This window comes from Sus scrofa, chromosome 17 (assembly GCF_000003025.6).
Source record: "Sus scrofa isolate TJ Tabasco breed Duroc chromosome 17, Sscrofa11.1, whole genome shotgun sequence".
Classification (NCBI taxonomy): Eukaryota; Metazoa; Chordata; class Mammalia; order Artiodactyla; family Suidae; genus Sus; species Sus scrofa.
The window spans coordinates 50,762,349-50,780,518 of record NC_010459.5 but is presented as its reverse complement, the minus strand read 5'-3'; the positions used below and the strand labels follow the sequence as shown (position 1 = coordinate 50,780,518).

The 18,170-nt window shown below is 40.1% G+C and overlaps 1 protein-coding gene across 2 annotated transcripts in view; it reads right to left on the bottom strand.

Annotated features, from left to right (window-relative positions):
• CSE1L (chromosome segregation 1 like) overlaps nt 1–18,170 on the bottom strand; it is a 51,940-nt gene that overhangs the window by 16,317 nt on the left and 17,453 nt on the right. For both annotated transcript variants that reach the window (XR_002339831.1, NM_001243215.1), the window contains 8 exon segments: nt 15,278–15,385; nt 12,101–12,193; nt 9,816–9,983; nt 9,576–9,705; nt 7,966–8,031; nt 7,374–7,576; nt 6,850–6,934; nt 5,182–5,243 (listed from right to left, as the gene is read on the bottom strand). Coding sequence is in view for 1 of the 2 variants with exons in the window: in NM_001243215.1 (NP_001230144.1) it covers nt 5,182–5,243; nt 6,850–6,934; nt 7,374–7,576; nt 7,966–8,031; nt 9,576–9,705; nt 9,816–9,983; nt 12,101–12,193; nt 15,278–15,385 (915 nt within the window). In the remaining variant the exon portion in view is untranslated.

Below are 18,170 nucleotides of genomic sequence, written 5' to 3'. Positions count from 1 at the left end.
GGACACATATAAAGTGAAAGTGTGGGTATGGAAAAAGATATTTCATGAGAATGGAAAAGATAGGAAAAAAGGAGTTGCAATACTCATATCAGATAAAACATACTTCAAAAGAAGGCCATAAAGAAAAAGAAGGACACTGTTTAATGATAAAAGGTTCCATTCAAGAAGAGGATTATTACAAAGTTCCCGTCGTGGCTCAGTGGTTAATGAATCCGACTAGTATCCATGAGGACACGGTTTTGAGCCCTGGCGCTGCTTAGTGTTAAGGATGCGGCATTGCCATGAGCTGTGGTGTAGGTCACAGACACAGCTCAGATCCCGAGTTGCTGTGGCATGAGCTGGCTGCTGTAGCTCTGAATTCGACCCCTAGCCTGGGAACCTCCATATGCTCCAAGTGCAACCCTCAAAAGACAAAAGACAAAAAAAAACCCAAAAAACAAAAAAAGAGGATATTACAATCATCAATATATATGACCCTAATATAGGAGCACACAGATACATACAACAAATACTAACAGACATAAAAGGAGAAATTGATGGGAATATGATAATAGTAGGAGACTTTAACACCCCACTCACATCAATGGACAGATCCTCTAGACAGAAAATCAGTAAGGCCACAGAGATCCTAAATGATACAGTAGAAAAGTTAGATTTCATTGACATATTCAGGACATTCCATCCAAAAAAATCAGAATAAACATTCTTTTCAAGTGCACGTGGAACATTCTCAAGGACTGACTACATACTGGGGCACAAAACTAAACTCAACAAATTTAAAAGTATAGAAATTATTTCAAGTATCTTCTCTGACCACAATGGCATGAAACTAGAAGTCAACCACAGGAAAAGAAATGAGAAAAAACTGACTATATGGAGACTAAACAATATGCTACTAAAAAACCAATGGGTCAACAAGAAAATCAAAACAGAAATTAAAAAATACCTTGAGACTAATGATGATGAAAACACAGCCATTCAAAATCTACATGATGTCGCAAAAGCAGTTCTTAGAGGGAAGTGCATGGCAAAACTGGCCTTCCTCAAAAAACAAAAATCTCCAATCAACAACTTAACCTACCACCTAAAAGAATCAGAAAAACAAACAAAACCTCAAGTCAGCAGAAGGAAGGAAATCATAAAGATCAGAGAGGAAATTAATAAAATAGAGATTCAAAACAACAACAGAAAAAAAAATCAATTAAAACCAAGAGCTGGTTCTTTGAAAGGGTAAACAAAATTGACAAACCTCTGGCCAGTCTCACCAAGAAGAGGAAAAAACTCAAACAAAATAAGAAATGAAAAAGGAGAAATCTCAGCCTGATACTACAGAAATACAAAAAAAATAAGAGAATACTACGAACAATCACATGGCAACAAATTTAACTAGAAGAAACAGACACCTTTCTAGGGACATAGAGCCTGCCAAAACTGAATCAAGAAGAAATAGATCAAAACTGAAGTGACTGATCACTAGAAATGAAATTGAGTATGTAATAAAAACACTCCCTACAAACGAAAGTCCAGGACTAGATGGCTTCACAAGCAAATTCTACCAAACATACAAAGAAGAACTACTATGAGGTACCACCTCACACCTGTCAGAATGGCTTATCATTTTTAAGTCCACAATAACAAATGCTGGAGAAGGTGTGGAGAAAAGGATACACTCCTTCACTGTTGGTGGGAAGGTAAATTGATGAAACCACCATGGAAAACAGTATGGAGGTATCTGAGAAAACGAAATATAGAACTAACATATGACCCAGCAATTCCACTCTTGGGCATATACCCAGACAAAACTTTCACTGAAAAAGATACATGCACGCCTATGTTCATTGCAGCACTACTCACAATAGCCAAGATATGGAAACAACCTAAATATTCATCAACAGATAGATTAAGAAGATGTGGTATATATACACAATGGAATACTACTCAGCCGTAAAAAAAGAACAAAACAATACCATTTGCAGCAACATGGATAAAACTAGACACTCTCATACTAAGTGAAGTTAAGTCAGAAAGAGAAAGACAAACACCATGTGATTTCACTTATATATGGAATCTAATATACAGCACAAATGCAACCATCTACAAAAAAGAAACGAACTCAGACTTGGAGAACAGACTTGTGGTTGCTGTGGGGGTGGGGGAGGGAGTGGGATGGACTGGGAGTCTGAGGTTAGTAGATGCAAACCACTGCATTTGGAGTAGATAAGCAATGAGTTCCTGCTGTATAGCACAGGGAACTGTATCTAGTCACTCGTGATGGAACACGATGGAGGAAAATGTGAAAAAAAGAGTGTATATATATATATGTACATTTTTGTACAGCAGAAATTGACAGAACAATGTAAATCAACTACAACAGAAAAAGAAATAATAAATCAGGAAATTAAAGAATCATCCACAAGAAATAAAAAATAGATACCATACTATAGCATGCTATCATTTAAATAAATACATTTTTATTTTACTTATTATTATTTTTTCACTTTTTAGGGCCACACCTGTAGCATATGGAAGTTCCCAGGATAGGGGTCCAACTGGAGCTGCAGCTGTCGGCCTATGCCACAGCCACAGCAATGCAGGATCCAAACCACATCTGTGACCTGCACCACAGCTCACGGCAATGTTGGATACTTAACCCACTGAACAAGGCCAGGGGTCAGACCCACATCCTCGCGGTTACTAGCTGGATTCATTTCCACTGTGCCACGATGGGAACTCACAAACAAATAAAAATTTTAAACCTGTATAATACTATAGAATTTCTGTGGGAAAAATGTGTGTAAAACCATGACTTGCGTGGGTATAAAACACACTGAGTTCATTCATTACCTCTGGGGAAAAAGAGAATAAAATGGACGGGAGAGGGGCGCCCTGGGTGCCTCTACTGTGTGTGGAAGTCTCAGGAATTAGGGTCTGAAAGTTAAGATTTGGGGTGGTGATGTGAATACCATTAGAGTCTTTTGTATTTAAAATAATTTGCAAGATGGCTGCAGGTAGTTCAGAGGAAATAAGACAGATGGTGTGTGTTTTGTTTTCTGTCTCACCGAAATTAAAGAGACAGCATTAAGAATCAGAAGGATCATATAACTAAATAGCAAAAACGATCCAATTACAAAATGGGCAGAGGAACGGAACAGACATTTTTGCAAGGAAAACAGATGGTTACAGGAACATGAAAAGGTGCTCATTATCACTCATCAATGGGCAAATACAAATACAAACCAAAATGCCATTATCGCCTCACACTTGTTACAGTAGCTACTGTCAAAACGACAAGCAATAACAAGTGCTGGTGAGGAAAAGAGAAAAACCCTAAACCCTGGTGCCTTGTTGATGGAATGTATATGGATGTAGCCACTGTGGGAAGAATAATTTCGAGCTGCTTTAAACACAGTATTTCCTGACTATACATGCCTAATAGTATAATAATCTAAGGATACAGAAAACACAAAGAAATGGAACTGCATTCAACAGCATTACTTTAGTAATAATACTGGCATTGCTGTTTATTTTCTGGATCTCTCCTATGAAAAAGCCTAGAACCAATGACAACGTGTTACCAGTATCCCCAGCCCCTAGATTATGGTCTTTAAGTAACATTTCCCGTCTTCACGGGTGGCTAATCAGGTCTAGGGCAGGAAATGTACAAGAGGGACCTGGACTATTCTGTCATGCATGAAAGAAGGGAAACAGTTAAAGGCTACTAAGTTTATGTCAAGAGGACACAGGAACCTACAAACTGAGGTTCCTACTGGCCAAAGATAAAACAACTAGAGAGTCAAAATGTCCCTCATTTGTCATCCAGAAGTTGGGAGACACTAAACTCATCACTCTGAACGGATAACATGGAAAACCAAGCAAACGTTTATCCCGTTTTTCCAATTCAAATTGGTAATTAAGTAATTTATGAGATAGTAGTACTGGTAGCACAATGGATGAACATACTAAAAAAAGCTACATAAGTGTACATTTTAAAATGGTGAATTTTATTTTTATTTATTTATTTATTTATTTTGCTTTTTAGGGCCACACATGTGGCATATGGAAGTTTCCAGGCTAGGGGTCCAATCAGAGCTACAGCTGCCAGCCTATGCCACAGCCAGGGAAACGCAGGATATGAGCCACGTCTCCAACCTACACCACAGCTCATGGCAATGCCAGATCCCCAACCCACTGATCAAGGCCAGGGATCGAACCCGCATCCTCTTGGATACTAGTCAGATTCGTTTCTGCTGAGCCACAATAGGAACTCCCCCCAAAATGGTGAGTTTTATATTAGGTTACCCATATCTCAAAAAATGTCAAGAATTACTCTTTTTTTTTTTTTTTTTTTTTTTTTTGTCTTTTCCAGGGCCACACCTGTGGCATATGGAGGTTCCCAAGCTTGGGATCTAATCGGAGCTACAGCCACCAGCCTACACCACAACCACAGCAATGCCAGATCCTTAACCAGGGATCAAACCTGCAAACTCATGGTTCCTAGTCAAATTCGTTAAACACTGAGCCACGATGGGAACGCCGAAGAATCACTCTTAACATCACTGAAAGTGGACAACCAGACACTGCACTTGTCCTAATGAAATAAAGGATACCAGTGACAAATTCTTACCCCCAAATCCCAAAGAAATAAAATCTAATCAATTTATAAATACAGGCAATTAGAGGAACAAGAGATAACATACCACTGAGGATGCAATCAGCCAAAAATATAAAGAGACTACCTGACAAATGAATGGTTCCTCAAAAAATTAACATGCATAAGAGGAATAAGGACCTCTCTGTTGCCAGTTAAGAGACAAGACACGTAATCAACAACAAGCAATGTGCAGACCCTGTTTAGGTCCCAGTTGGGGGGTTTTTTTGGGGCATACTGGTGGCACATGCTAGCTACCAGGCCAGTGATTGAACCCACACCTCATCAGTGTCCCAAGCCACTGCAGAGACAATGCTGGATCCTTAACCTGCTGTGCCACAGGCAGAAACTCCTAATACCCAATTTTTAATAAATTCACTGTAAAACAGTATTTTTGAGAAACTGAGGAAAATTAAGCATGGTCTAGAATCCTAAATTCTTAAGGAGATATTGTTAATCTTGTAGGAGATAGAAGCTGGAAAACAAGAAAACTTAAGAGATATATATAACATACAAGTGAAAAAGCTACTTACCTGATTCCTAAAAATCATAATGTATTTGATACCATCAGCTTTAAGGACAGGAAATTCATTCACTGTTAAAAAAAAAAATTAAGCTACAGTTATTCAAGTGCTAAGGACTATGACAAATCAGTGACATTATCAGATTTTGTGTGTGTGTGTGTGTCTTTTTTTGTCTTTATAGGGCCGCACCTTTGGCATATGGAGGTTCCCAGGCTAGGGGTCCAATCAGAGCTGTTGCTGTCACCCTACGCCAGAGCCACAGCAACATCAGACCCAAGCCACATCTGCGACCTACACCACAGCTCACGGCAACACTGGATCCTTAACCACTGAGCGAGACCAGGGATCGAACCCGCTACCTCATGGTTCCTAGTCTGATTCGTTTCTGCTGTGCCACGACGTGAACTCCACATTATCAGATTTTTAAAACATGGCTTTGATAAGCTAAATGTCAAGTAATTAAAGCTTAGTTAACTACATAATTATCTACAACACAGCTATTAATTCTAATACGATTGCAAGTAATTTTATTTTTTTCCCTTACCTTTAATTTTCATTATAAATGAACATTTGTTATTTATGTAGCTGAATAAAAATGATTTCGGGAGTTCCCATTGTGGCTCAGTGGGTTAAGAACACAACAGAGGAGTTCCCATCGTGGCTCAAGGGTTAGTGAACTCAACTAGCACCCATGAGTGGTAGGTTCAATGCCTGGCCTCACTCAGTGGGTTAAGGATCTGGTGTTGTGTGAGCTGTGGTGTAGGTCGCAGATGCAGCTCAGATCCGTTGTTGCTGTGGCTGTGGTGTAGACTGGCAGCTGCAGCGTTGATCCAATCACTAGCCTGGGAATTTCCATATGCCACAGGTGCAGCCCTAAAAAGACAAAAAAAAAAAAATTTGGACCATGAAATAATGCCAGTAACTTCTTCTGGAACTGAAGCTATTCTGGTTTTTTTTTTTTTTTTTTGTCTTTTCTAGGGCCGCTCCCGCAGCATATGGAGGTTCCAAGGCTAGGAGTCAAATTGGAGCCGTAGCCACCAGCCTACACCACAGCCACAGCAACGCGGGATCTGAGTCGCGTCTGCAGCCTACACCACAGCTCACAGCAGAGCTTCAGTTCACACATACATACGGTTATATACAAATATTAGGATTAACAAAGTTAAATGACAATTTAGTCTTACTTGTTCCTATTTTCTTTTTACATAAGCAACTTTTTTATAGAAGGTTAATTTCACCTAGGCAAGATCTGGGGAAAATATTTGAGAGTGTTCAACAAAAGAAGTAACTGTGGGAGTTCTAGCCGTGGCACAGTGGGTTAATGATCTGGCTTGTCTCTGTGGTGTTGCTGGTTCAATCCTTGGCCCAGTGCAGTGGGTTAAGGATCCAGCATCACCACAGCTGTGGTGTAAGTTGCAGATGCAGCTCTGATTTTATTCCTGGCCTGAGAACTTCCATATGGCACAGGTACAGCCGAAAAAGAAAAAAAAATTAAAAATACAAGAAAGAAACAACTGTAATAAGGATAGGAGCTACGGTTCTCAGTATCATGGTGATAAAGAGACTTTATTATGACTCTTGCCATAATGATACTCAATTTGTACTTTAAAAAAACCAGTGCAAATAAAAACTGCCTATATAGAGTAAGTTGTATTAAAAACATTTCACAAAACTCACCATTAGCTGACTTTAAATCAGGGAGAATGTGATTTACAAAGAACTCAGTCAGGTTTACAAGTTCATTCGCTTGTGTAATTCCATGCTAAAAAAAAAAATTTAGAACATGGTGAAATAACACGAAATAACCTGTATATGTATCTACCACATTGGAAACGGAGGTAACGTTAGAAAACCAGGTTAAGAATGGAGATGTACACTTCAAAACATCAACTGCTTACAAGACTACTTTAATAAAGAAACTTCCTTAAATTAGAGAAAAGCTGAATCTAAGTTTAGCACATTTTATTCACTGAGTCTCAGCCAAGGGAATAAGTGTGACATCTGTCAATTTTTTGGTCCATAAGAGACTTAAGTGTTTCATACATCAACATAAAGTCATCTCCGGCAACAATATGAATTTTAATCAGAACTAACACATCATCTAGCAGAATGGGCTGGATCACCAGAAATATAGTACTTCTTGACTTCTGTGGTTACTGACCAGCCTGTTTTAGAAACAAAACTATACTGAAAAGATTCACCTTCTGTGTTTGGGCTTTCGATGCCAAAGATGTCACTAGGTAAATGGCTGCATCTTTGTGTTTCCAGTTGACAGACGGATTTTTTGCATATTCCTGCAGCATGGAGTTAACATAACCAGAGAAGATTCCTGTCACGGGGCCCTCAAAAAACTTGCATAATCCTCGTACTAGATCACAAGCAGCCCTGCGTCTAGTATCAATATCTATAAAATCAAAGGGAAACACATCATGGGAGAAAGAAACAACCACCAACCAACTGATCAAGTTTATAAGAAAACAAATTGCCATCAGAAAGCTATCAGCAACAAAAATCATGAGAAACAATCTTCCCCCAATAAAAATGAGAATGAAACTAAAAGGTCACAGTAGCACGATAAACACAAGTATATAAAAAAGAGAAGACAAATGATTTAATATGATACTTTGATACAGCTCATAAAGAGCTGCTTTTAACGTGCACAAGTTGAAGAAGGAAAATAGCTCTCCAATGAAAGCCAGCTGAAATGACACTCTAACTCCAACTCCCAATGTTTACTAGAAAGAGAGCAACTGACTTGCTAAGAGACCAACAGCTAAAATCCAAAATACATACCAGACCCTTCCAAATCTCTTCTTATGTACTCCTCAGAATTATCTTCAAAGGCTTCTTCATCAGCAGCTACAAAGCAAGATGATATTTCATATCACTTCTTAAAAGACATGGCCAGTCATTCTACCTCTTTTTTTTTTTTCTTGTCTTTTGTCCTTTTAGGGCCACACCTGAGGCATATGAGGGTTCCCAGGCTAGGGGTCGAATCAGAGCTGTAGCCACTGGTCTACGCCAGAGCCACAGCAATGCCAGATCCCAGATCCGAGCCACGTCTGCAACCTACATCACAGCTCACAGCAATGCCGGATTCTTAACCCACTGAGCAAGGCCAGGGATCGAATCCGCAACCTAATGGTTCCTAGTAGGATCCATTTCTGCTGCGCCACGACAGGAACTCCTCATTCTACTTTTACAGCTGAGTTTGCAGGAGGGTATGTAGAATTCGTCTTTTCTTTCTTTTTTTTTTTTTTTGCTTTTTAGGGCCGCACCTGCGGCATATGGAGGTTCCTAGGCTAGGGGTTGAATCAGAGCTACAGCTACCAGCCTACACCACAGCCACAGCAATGCGGGATCTGAGCCACGTCTGCAACCTACACCACAGCTCACGGCAACATAGAACCCTCAACCCTCTGAGCAGGCCAGGGATGGAACCCACAACCTCATGGTCCCTAGTAGGACTCGTTTCCGCTGTGCCATGACAGGAACTCCCAGAATTGTCATGTTTTACACCAAAGAGTTCTTTCCCAACAAATGACTAACTGCATATACTTTTTTTTTGCTTTTTAGGATTGCATGTGCAGCATATGGAAGTTCACAGGCTATAGGTAGAATCGGAGCTACAGCTGCCAGCCGACATTACAGCCACAGCAATGCCAAATCCTTAACCCACTGAGCAAGGCCAGGGATCGAACCTGCATCCTCATGGATACTAATTAGATTTGTTTCTGCAAAGCCACGACAAGAACTCCCACATTATCTTTTATTTCCTCATTTTGTTTCAGACTGAATGATCTAATGACTGCTGATAGAGAACAGAATTCCTTTCCACATTTACTACTTGCTCTTCCCAACTGTAAGAAAGACATTTTGTAGACAAATACAGATCTGTCTTAACCTAAAGCACAAACTAAGTGGGCTTCAACTCTGTATATAAAGTTATCATCAATTACTTGTAGCCTCAAGGCAACTGCTCAAAAAGACCTTTTGCCAGGAGTTCCCGTTGTGATGCAGCAGAAACGAATCTGACTAATATCCATGAGGAGGATTCAAGTCCTATCCCTGGCCTCACTTAAGTGGGTTGGGGATCCAGTGTTGCCATGAGCTGTGGTGCAGGCCTGCAACTGTAGCTCTGATTTGACCCCTAGCCTGGGACCCTCCACATGCCACAGGATGCAGCTTTTATCTTCTTAAAAGCAGCTTTTATCTTGTTAAATGCAGCTTTCATGTTGTTAAAATACCAAATTAAACAAAACTTAGACTGAACGTGTTACTAAAAGCAACAGGGGGAACATTTCTTAAATTTTAAATTATTAAACTTATACTAACATACCTTTAAAAAAACTGAGCTTTTAATTAATCTCATTTTAAAAAGGTTTACACTTAGCCACAATTACCTCTAAATTCCATGTTAGGCACAATAACCTTTTCACAGATACTTGTCAGCGTGTTCTGGTCCTCAAATAGATTCTTATAGTGAGGTCTCTCACAAACCGAAGCCAGAAACTGAATTGCATTACTTACCAACTGGAATAAAACACAAAAATAAGCATATTTTTCAGAGCAAAGTGAACCATTTACTTCATGGGGGAGGAGAGACGGAAAGTCTTAATTATCTGTCTCCACCATCACCTTACCAAGTCATATTTAACCTCTTGACCTGTTGTAACTAGTAAATTCCAGATGGCTGTGACAAAACGAGGCAGGTACCGTTGAAACTCTTCATCATATTTTTGTGCATAGAGTGCGGCATTATCACAAATCTGGGATTTTAAGAGTTCCAATAAGCCTGCTTCTTCTTCATCCTCACAAAAGAGAAAATGGAAAACTCAAACATACAATTTCAACACTACCATAAACACATAGTAGCTGTTAATTCCTGAATTAAATCCAAAGCGAAGTGTTATCTATAAACTACACCTATGCCTCTGTCAATTATTCACCTGGTCTTTCAAATAAATAAAAGATTAAATGCTTCTTCTTTATTAATCACTGGGAGCAGTTCTCAAAAGTAAATTAAATAAGGCTTTTTCTTCCTGTTGCTTAATGATAAAATATTTATATATTAATTTGAAAATAATATATTCCAACAGAAACCTGAGTGATAAAGCTAACAAACATCACACTTTCCTTTAAACATGGCTAGTAGTCTTACTATCTCCCAGAAGGTTCTCATTTCAAATATATTGAACTGTGTCCTCCATAAGGTAATGCTGTATAACATTGTCACAAATATATTTCGGTTATAAAACGTTAAACAACAAAGTAAAAGCAGAGGCCAACCTACTGCCTAATTTTGAAGTAAAGTTTTATTAAAACCTAGCCATGTTCATTCCTTGTTTTCTTTTACACAATTTATAGTACTGCCTGTGGCCGCTCTCAACTACGACTGCAGAGCATATAGTCCACAAAGCCAACAATATTTACTACCTGGACCTTTGTAGGAAAAGTCTGCCAGCACAGGAGACCACGGCAGTGACTGCCGTAATTATCCTCACTACGTACGGCAGCAATCCACAAATACCTTTTGAGCTATATGATGTGCTGGAGAACCCAAATTGAGAAGAGAGAAAAAGAACTCTCTTAACAAGTCCTCAGGGCACAAAAAAGGAATGTTACACAGTAAGAAGACACAGGGCAACACGGACTGGGTCAGACGAGCAAACAGCTCCCATAAGAATCCCATGTGAGTTCTCCTGTGGCCGCAGCAGTTTAAGGGTCTGGTGTTGTCACTGCAGCGGCTCGGGTCGTAGCTGTGGTATAGGCTTCTATCCCTAGCCTGAGAACTTCCACATGCCTCAGGTTTCACCAAAAAACAAACAAACAAACAAAAAAACCCCCACTTCCTTTAGACTTCAGTGTAAATACAAGCTTTGTTTTCTGAGGAAGTGGCTTTTTCCTACTGGACTGAAAGCATTATTTTATGGGAGCCCTATCTGTTTTGGTTGCTTGATTTGCTGTACAGCCACAGTAATGATTCTCCCTCTGCACTCCACTCCCCAAAGAGACTTGAATCACCAGTTCTCATCTTTATCCGATGTTGAAGTATTCTTAATGTTTTACTTTTCACATTTTTGTTTCTTAAGAGGTAAAACCTAAATATACTAATAAGCAAATGAGTAACACAGAATAAGTGCTTTATGTTGAAAAGTAGTATTACAAAACCCAGACCAGAAAACTTTAACACATTACCAACTTACATCACCTCCCCTCTTTCCTAGAGTTACTGTAGATAACTTTTTCAAAAGAGACTATTACGACAGAGGTTTAAATTTTCTTAGGATCTTCAATGACAAATAACGTATATATAAATGGTGACTTAAGTCAGACCTACAAGAAGAGTAATTCATACTACAAACAACCAAATGTGAAGAAATCCAGCATAATCAAATATTACTTGCAGTCTCAGAAATTAATTAACAATGCAAGAGTAAATAATTTTTAAGGAATCAGAACGTTAAATGCTCTCAAATCACTTCCTTTTTTTTTTCTTTTTGTCTTTTTGCCTATTCTAGGGCCGCTTCCTGTGGCATATGGAAGTTCCCAGGCTAGGGGTCTAATCGAAGCTGTGGCCGCCGACTACACCACAGTCACAGCAACGCAGGATCCGAGCCGCATCTGCAACCCACACCACAGCTCAGGGCAACGCTGGATCGTTAACCCACTGAGCAAGGCCAGGGACCGAACCCACAACCTCATGGTTCCTAGTTGGATTAGTTAATCACTGCGCCACAACAGGAACTCCAAATCACTTCCATTTTTTAAAGTCTAATTAACTATCCTCCCTCCAATGTTCTCAGAGGGTACCCAGATAATTTTTTTAACATTCTTTTAAAAAACAGATATAACTGACATTAAACATTATATTTCAAATAATTAAGTTTTTTAAAAAGGCTACTTTGGAAATATTTTAAATACTTACGTCAGTTTGTAGAAGCTTATTATCTAATGTCAAGAGGGTATGAAAATTATTCATCCAAGTTTCCATATTATCTTCAAAAAATTCAGGGAGATCCTGAAGAATAAATGCACACTTGAGACTTTTGGTTAAAATAATTATGTCTTCTACTTTAATAGGTTTTCCCCACCATACCAAATGTTTTCCAGATGCTCATAGACTCAAGTCCTCGATTCTCAGCTGAGCCAACCATTACCTATTTTGACAAGAATTCTCTATTCCAGCTCTGTCTGACAGCTGCAAAAACCACTCTAGTGCTGTTTCTGTAAACTCTCCACCTTAAACGATGCCACCTCTATTTCCTGCCTCAATCTTAACGTACTTATTCCTTCGAGGTTCAGCTAAGACTGAAGTTTCCTCACAAAACTCAGTGCTTACCAATACATTCCTCTTCCTCTCTGAACTAGTGCAGTTACTGTAAGGCGAGCAGGGAGCAGGCTTGCTGGCTTACAGTCACTGACTTCCTGTGGCACAGTACTGCCCTCTTAATGAGGATAAGCCCCCGAGGGTTAAAGATTATCCCTCCTTCCCAGTCAGTTTCCCTAACAGGTTATTAAGCGCCTCATTCAACCTGACTTCTAGGAAGCAGAATTCAAAAGAAGGTGTCAAAAAAAACAGTGTTTAAGTAAGAATTTCTCCAGCTGAGCACTGGTGAAGGGCACGGTTTGGGGCTGTTCATGCTCTGTTCATTCCCCCTAGTCCTTCAGGGGAATGCTCTCCCTAGCACCATGCGTGTAGCCATGTGGGAGAATTAACTCCAGGTATGAGGTTCTGACTATGAACAATGAAAGAGCTGGATCCTTCCTCTGGCACTTCAGTATAGGAATTTCTAGGAGTTCCCGTCGTAACTCAGTGGTTAACGAATCCCACTAGGAACCATGAGGTTGCAGGTTCGGTCCCTGGCCTTGCTCAGTGGGTTAAGGATCCGGCGTTGCTGTGAGCTGTGGTGTAAGTCACAGATGCGGCTCAGATCCCAAGTTGCTGTGGCTGTGGTGTAGGCCAGTGGCTGCAGCTCTGATTGGATCCCTAGCCTGGGAACCTCCATATGCCATAGGAGCAGCCCTAGAAAAGGCAAAAAGACAAAGAAAAAAAAAAAAAGGAATCTCTAACAGTAAGACTTCCTTCTCATTCCTGGAGCCCTGAAATTTAAAAGTAATGACTCGAGGGCAGAAAGAACGATTGTCACTACCTCAGTAGCAACAGTGACCTGGCATTTTATGCTCTAAGGCCATGACTGTCTCTGAAATGCTACTGGTTCTTATACCTTTCCAAAGTGTTTCTTCAGCCTTTTGTCTCCCAGATATGCTTCCATTAAAAGCCCTTCTATACAGACTAGCCAGAAGCCTCTAATCAAAACATGGTTCTCCCAGTATTAATATCCACTTAAACAAACAAAAGAGGAAAGCCTAAGAATGTGATCTCTATGTCTTTGATAAAATACAAGACAGGGTGACTTCCCAAAGTGATTTAGGACGTGGGGTTCCCCTAACTGACTAGACTAAGAGAATGCTACTTTTCAAATACTACTCAGTCATAAAAAGGAAGAAAATAATGCCATTTGCAGCAACATGGATGGAACTAGAGATTCTCATACTAAGAGAAATCAGTCAGAAAGAGAAAGACAAATACTATATATCACTTATAATCTGGAATCTAATATACAGCACAAAAGAACCTTGCCACAGAAAAGAAAATCATGGACTTAGAAAACACACTTGTGGTTGCCGAGGGGGAGGGAGTGGGATGGATTGGGAATGTGGGGTTAAGAGATGCAAACTATTGCCTAAGGAATGGATAAGCAATGAGGTCCTGCTGTAGAGCACTGGGAACTATATCTAGTCACATGATGGAGTATGATCATGTGAGAAAAATCATGTGTATGTGTGACTGGGTCACCTTGCTGTATAGTAGAAAACTGACAGAACACTATAAACTAGCTATGATGGAAAAAATAAAAATCATTTAAAAAAAAAGCGTGGAGGCTGGGTTGGGGTCTGGATATTTGTTGGATTTCTAAGGAACCATCTATTTCAAGGTTAGGGTCATTTATACGCACATACAAACACAGACATATGTATGTTATTTAAAAATGGGAAAATAAATCTTAATTTTTAATAACATAGGTATTATTAAAAATAAATAAATAAATTACTGGAAGACTCCCCAGCACTCGCCCCGCCCCAGAAGAGAATGTTACTTTTCTCTATGAAACATCCACCCACTGGCATCTCTAAGAACTACAATAAAGTAGAACACAATCTGGAGTTCCCTCGTGGCTCAGCATGTTAAGGATCCAGCACTGTCACTGTTGTGGCTCTGGATATTGCTGAGGTGTGGGTTTGATCCCTGACCTGAATGCCACAGGTGGACCGCTGCTCCCCGCAAAAAAGCAAAATACAATTTGTAGATGAAGAATGGGAGAGTGAGGGGAGTCCCTGTTGTGGCTCAGCAGTAATGAACCCGTCTAGTATCCATGAGGACACAGGTTTGATCCCAGGCCCCACTCAGTGTGTTAAGGATCCGGGTTGTTGTGAGCTATGGCAGAGGTCAGACATGGCTAGGATGTGGCGGTGCTGTGGCTGTGGTGTAGGCTGGCGGCTACTGGTCCAATTCAACCCCTAGCCCAGGAACTTCCACATGCCGAGGGTGCAATTCTTAAAAAACAAAAAAAGGGAGTTCCCGTCATGGCGCAGTGGTTAGCGAATCTGACTAGGAACCATGAGGTTGCGGGTTCGGTCCCTGCCCTTGCTCAGTGGGTTAAAGATCCAGCGTTGCCGTGAGCTGTGGTGTAGGTTGCAGACACGGCTCGGATCCCGCGTTGCTGTGGCTCTGGTGTAGGCCGGTGGCTACAGCTCCGATTCGACCGCTAGCCTGGGAACCTCCATATGCCGTGGGAGCAGCCCAAAGAAACAGCAAAAAGACAAAGAAAAAAAAACAAAAAAAAACAAACAAACAAACAAAAAAGAATGGAGGAGTTAGAAGAAAAATTGAAACAAACAAAAACCACCTAACATCTATTCTTTCTGGAAAATTAAAAAAAAAAAAAAAAAAACAATGCTAGCAAAGAGGTCTATATCAAGTGAAAATATATTTGACATCAAAGAATTAAGAATCGAAAGCAAAAAATAAAATGAAACTTACCTGAAAGTTTAAACTGTAAAACAGTTTTGATATCAGAATCAGGGAAGAAAAAAGAATCCTCAGGGCAGAGGCATCATTTGCATGGGTGCTGCAGAGTTCAATAGTAGCCTTGGAAAGGAATATGGGAAGACGGTTTTAGTTTATCGTAAACCTTAGTGAAAAAGCCTTGCAGTAGGCTGAAATTACTTACATATCTTCTCCAAAATTTCATCTTTAAATTGCAGTATACAGGTATTTTAAGATTTTTGAAAAATATGTTACATATTTTAAAGTTGTCTGTAATATTTTGGACTAGATCTTTCTACTCCCTTGTGTGTGTGTGTGTGTGTGTGTGTGTGTATAACATAAAACTATCTTCAGTAGCACTCATCAATTAATTCCCTGCCTAGGTTGTTTCCAATTATTTATTATTCTACTGCAACAAACAGGCCTTTCTACAAAACTGTGTGCACACTTCTAGTTTTCCAAGTTAGACAAACTGGGACACAGCGGGGCCAAGTACACTTGGGAAGGCCCCCTGCAGGGTTCTGCTTGGTTTCAGTCCCCCTTTCCCTCTCTCTCTCTCTCTTTTTTTTCCTTTTGAGGGCCACACTCGTGGCATATGGAGGTTCCCAGGCTAGGGTTAGAATCGGAGCTGCTGGCCTACACCACAGCCACAGCAATGCCAGATCCAAGTCGCTTCTGCGACCTACACCACAGCTCACAGCAATGCCGGATCCTTAACCACTGAGCGAGGCCAAGGATCCAGTCATGGGTCCTTGTTGGATACCTTAACCCTGAGCCACAATGGGAATGCTTCCTAGTTTTCCAAGTTTGAGATTCTAGAATTGTATTACCAATGCAGAACAGCATGCTATGAGCATAGGTTTGGGAAGCCAGACAGACATGGACACAACCCAGACTTGTTACTCCTAAGGAGCATGACTCTGAGTAAGTTATTTTCCTGAGGCCCCATCTCCTAATCTGTAATGTAAGAATAATGCCTATCTCATAGAATCTGAAAATCAAAGGAGAGAATACATCAAATGGCCTCTGTAAGACACTCAACAAATGTTGCTAATTTTATCTTGGAGTTAGGAAATACGAATATTATGATTTTCTTAGTGAAATGCCAAAACTCCGAAAAGCTAGTACCATTTCTAACCCAATGAACAGGATACCAGAGTGTTCATTTCACTGCACTCTGGCTAAAACTCTCACCCCTACCCCCGTCCCTCCCTGCCCCTGGCTAAAAGTTGTAATATAATTAAAAAGAAACAAAAATCTTTGCCAATCCGATAGGTGAAAAAATTTGATCACATTTTGTCCAATTTTATTTTTTTTTTAACATACTAACCAAGTATAATGGGAAAAATAAAAATTGTTAAAAAAAACCAAACAAATACTGGAATTCCTGTTGTGGCTCAGCAGTAACAAACCCAACTAGTATCCATTAGGATGTGGGTTCTATCCTTGGCCCTGCTCAGTGGGTTAAGGATCTGGTGTTGCCATGAGCTGTGGCATATGCTACAGACGTGGCTGTGGCCGTGGTGTATGCCAGCAACTGTAGCTCCATTAGACACCTAGCCTGCAACTTCCATATGCTTAGATGTGGTCCTAAAAAGCACCGGAAAAAAAAAAAAAAAAAAAAAAAAAAAAGAGGAAAAAAAAGCTATTATCAATAAAATACCCTAACCATGAAAAATTCTGTGCACACACTTTTAAAAAGTTCTGATCATAATACAACTTTCCTTTTTGAAAACAGGAAATAAGTGGTTTTTCTCAAATTAGCAAAACTAGATTTGAAGCCTGGCTCTCCTTTTGATTCGCTGTCTGACACTGAACCTTCCTCTTTCCTCATCTGGAAAAAAAAAGGTTATTAATACTTTTTTTTCGATCTTTTTTTTTGGCCTCGTCCATGGCATGTGGAAGTTCCCAGGCCAAGGATCGAACCCATGCATAGCAGCAAGCCGAGTCACTGTAGTGACAATGCCAGATCCTCAACCCACTGCACCACAAGAGAAGACCTTCTCGTTCAATCTTTAAGTAGTCTATGTACAAATATATAAACTAAATTCCGTAAACAGTCAAATCAAAACATGGATCTATTCCTTCAAAGACACACACTCATATTTAAATGAAATAATATAACTGGGATTTGCTTTCAAATAGTGCTACAGGAATTCCCATTTTGGAGCAGTGGAAACAAATTCGACTGGGAACCATAAGGTTGCGGGTTCAATCCCTGGCCTCACTCAGTGGGTTAAGGCTCTGGTGTGGCTGTAGCTGTGACGTGGGCCAGCAGCTCTAGCTCCGATTAGACCCCTAGCCTGGGAACCTCCAAATGCCACAGGTTTGGCCCTAAAAGGCATAAATAAATAAATAGTCCTACAAAATTAAAGGGAGAGAACAAATTAAAAACAAACAAAACACTGGTAACTGTTAAACTTCTGTACTTACTAGATGGGAATTCATCTTAACATCATCTCTATTTCGGGGGAGAATTGAAATTTTTCAAAAGAAATGCCACTCTCGGAGTTCCCATCGTGGCTCAGTGGTTAACCAATCTGACGAGGAACCATGAGGTTGCAGGTTCGATCCCTGGCCTTGCTCAGTGAGTTAAGGATCCGGTGTTGCCGTGAGCTGTGGTGTAGGTCGCAGACGCGGCGTGGATCCTACGTTGCTGTGGCTCTGGCGTAGGCTGGCGGCTATAGCTCCAATTAGACCCCTGGCCTGGGAACCTCCATATGCTGCAGGAGTGGCCCTAGAAAAGGCAAAAAGGCAAAAAGGCAAAAAAAAAAATGCCGCTCTAAACAGTTACCTATCAAATAAGCTTTCAAGGCAATCTCTTAAACAAAATTCGTACAAATACTAAAGCAATTAAAAATATCAAGTAATTTAAAAATACCACTAA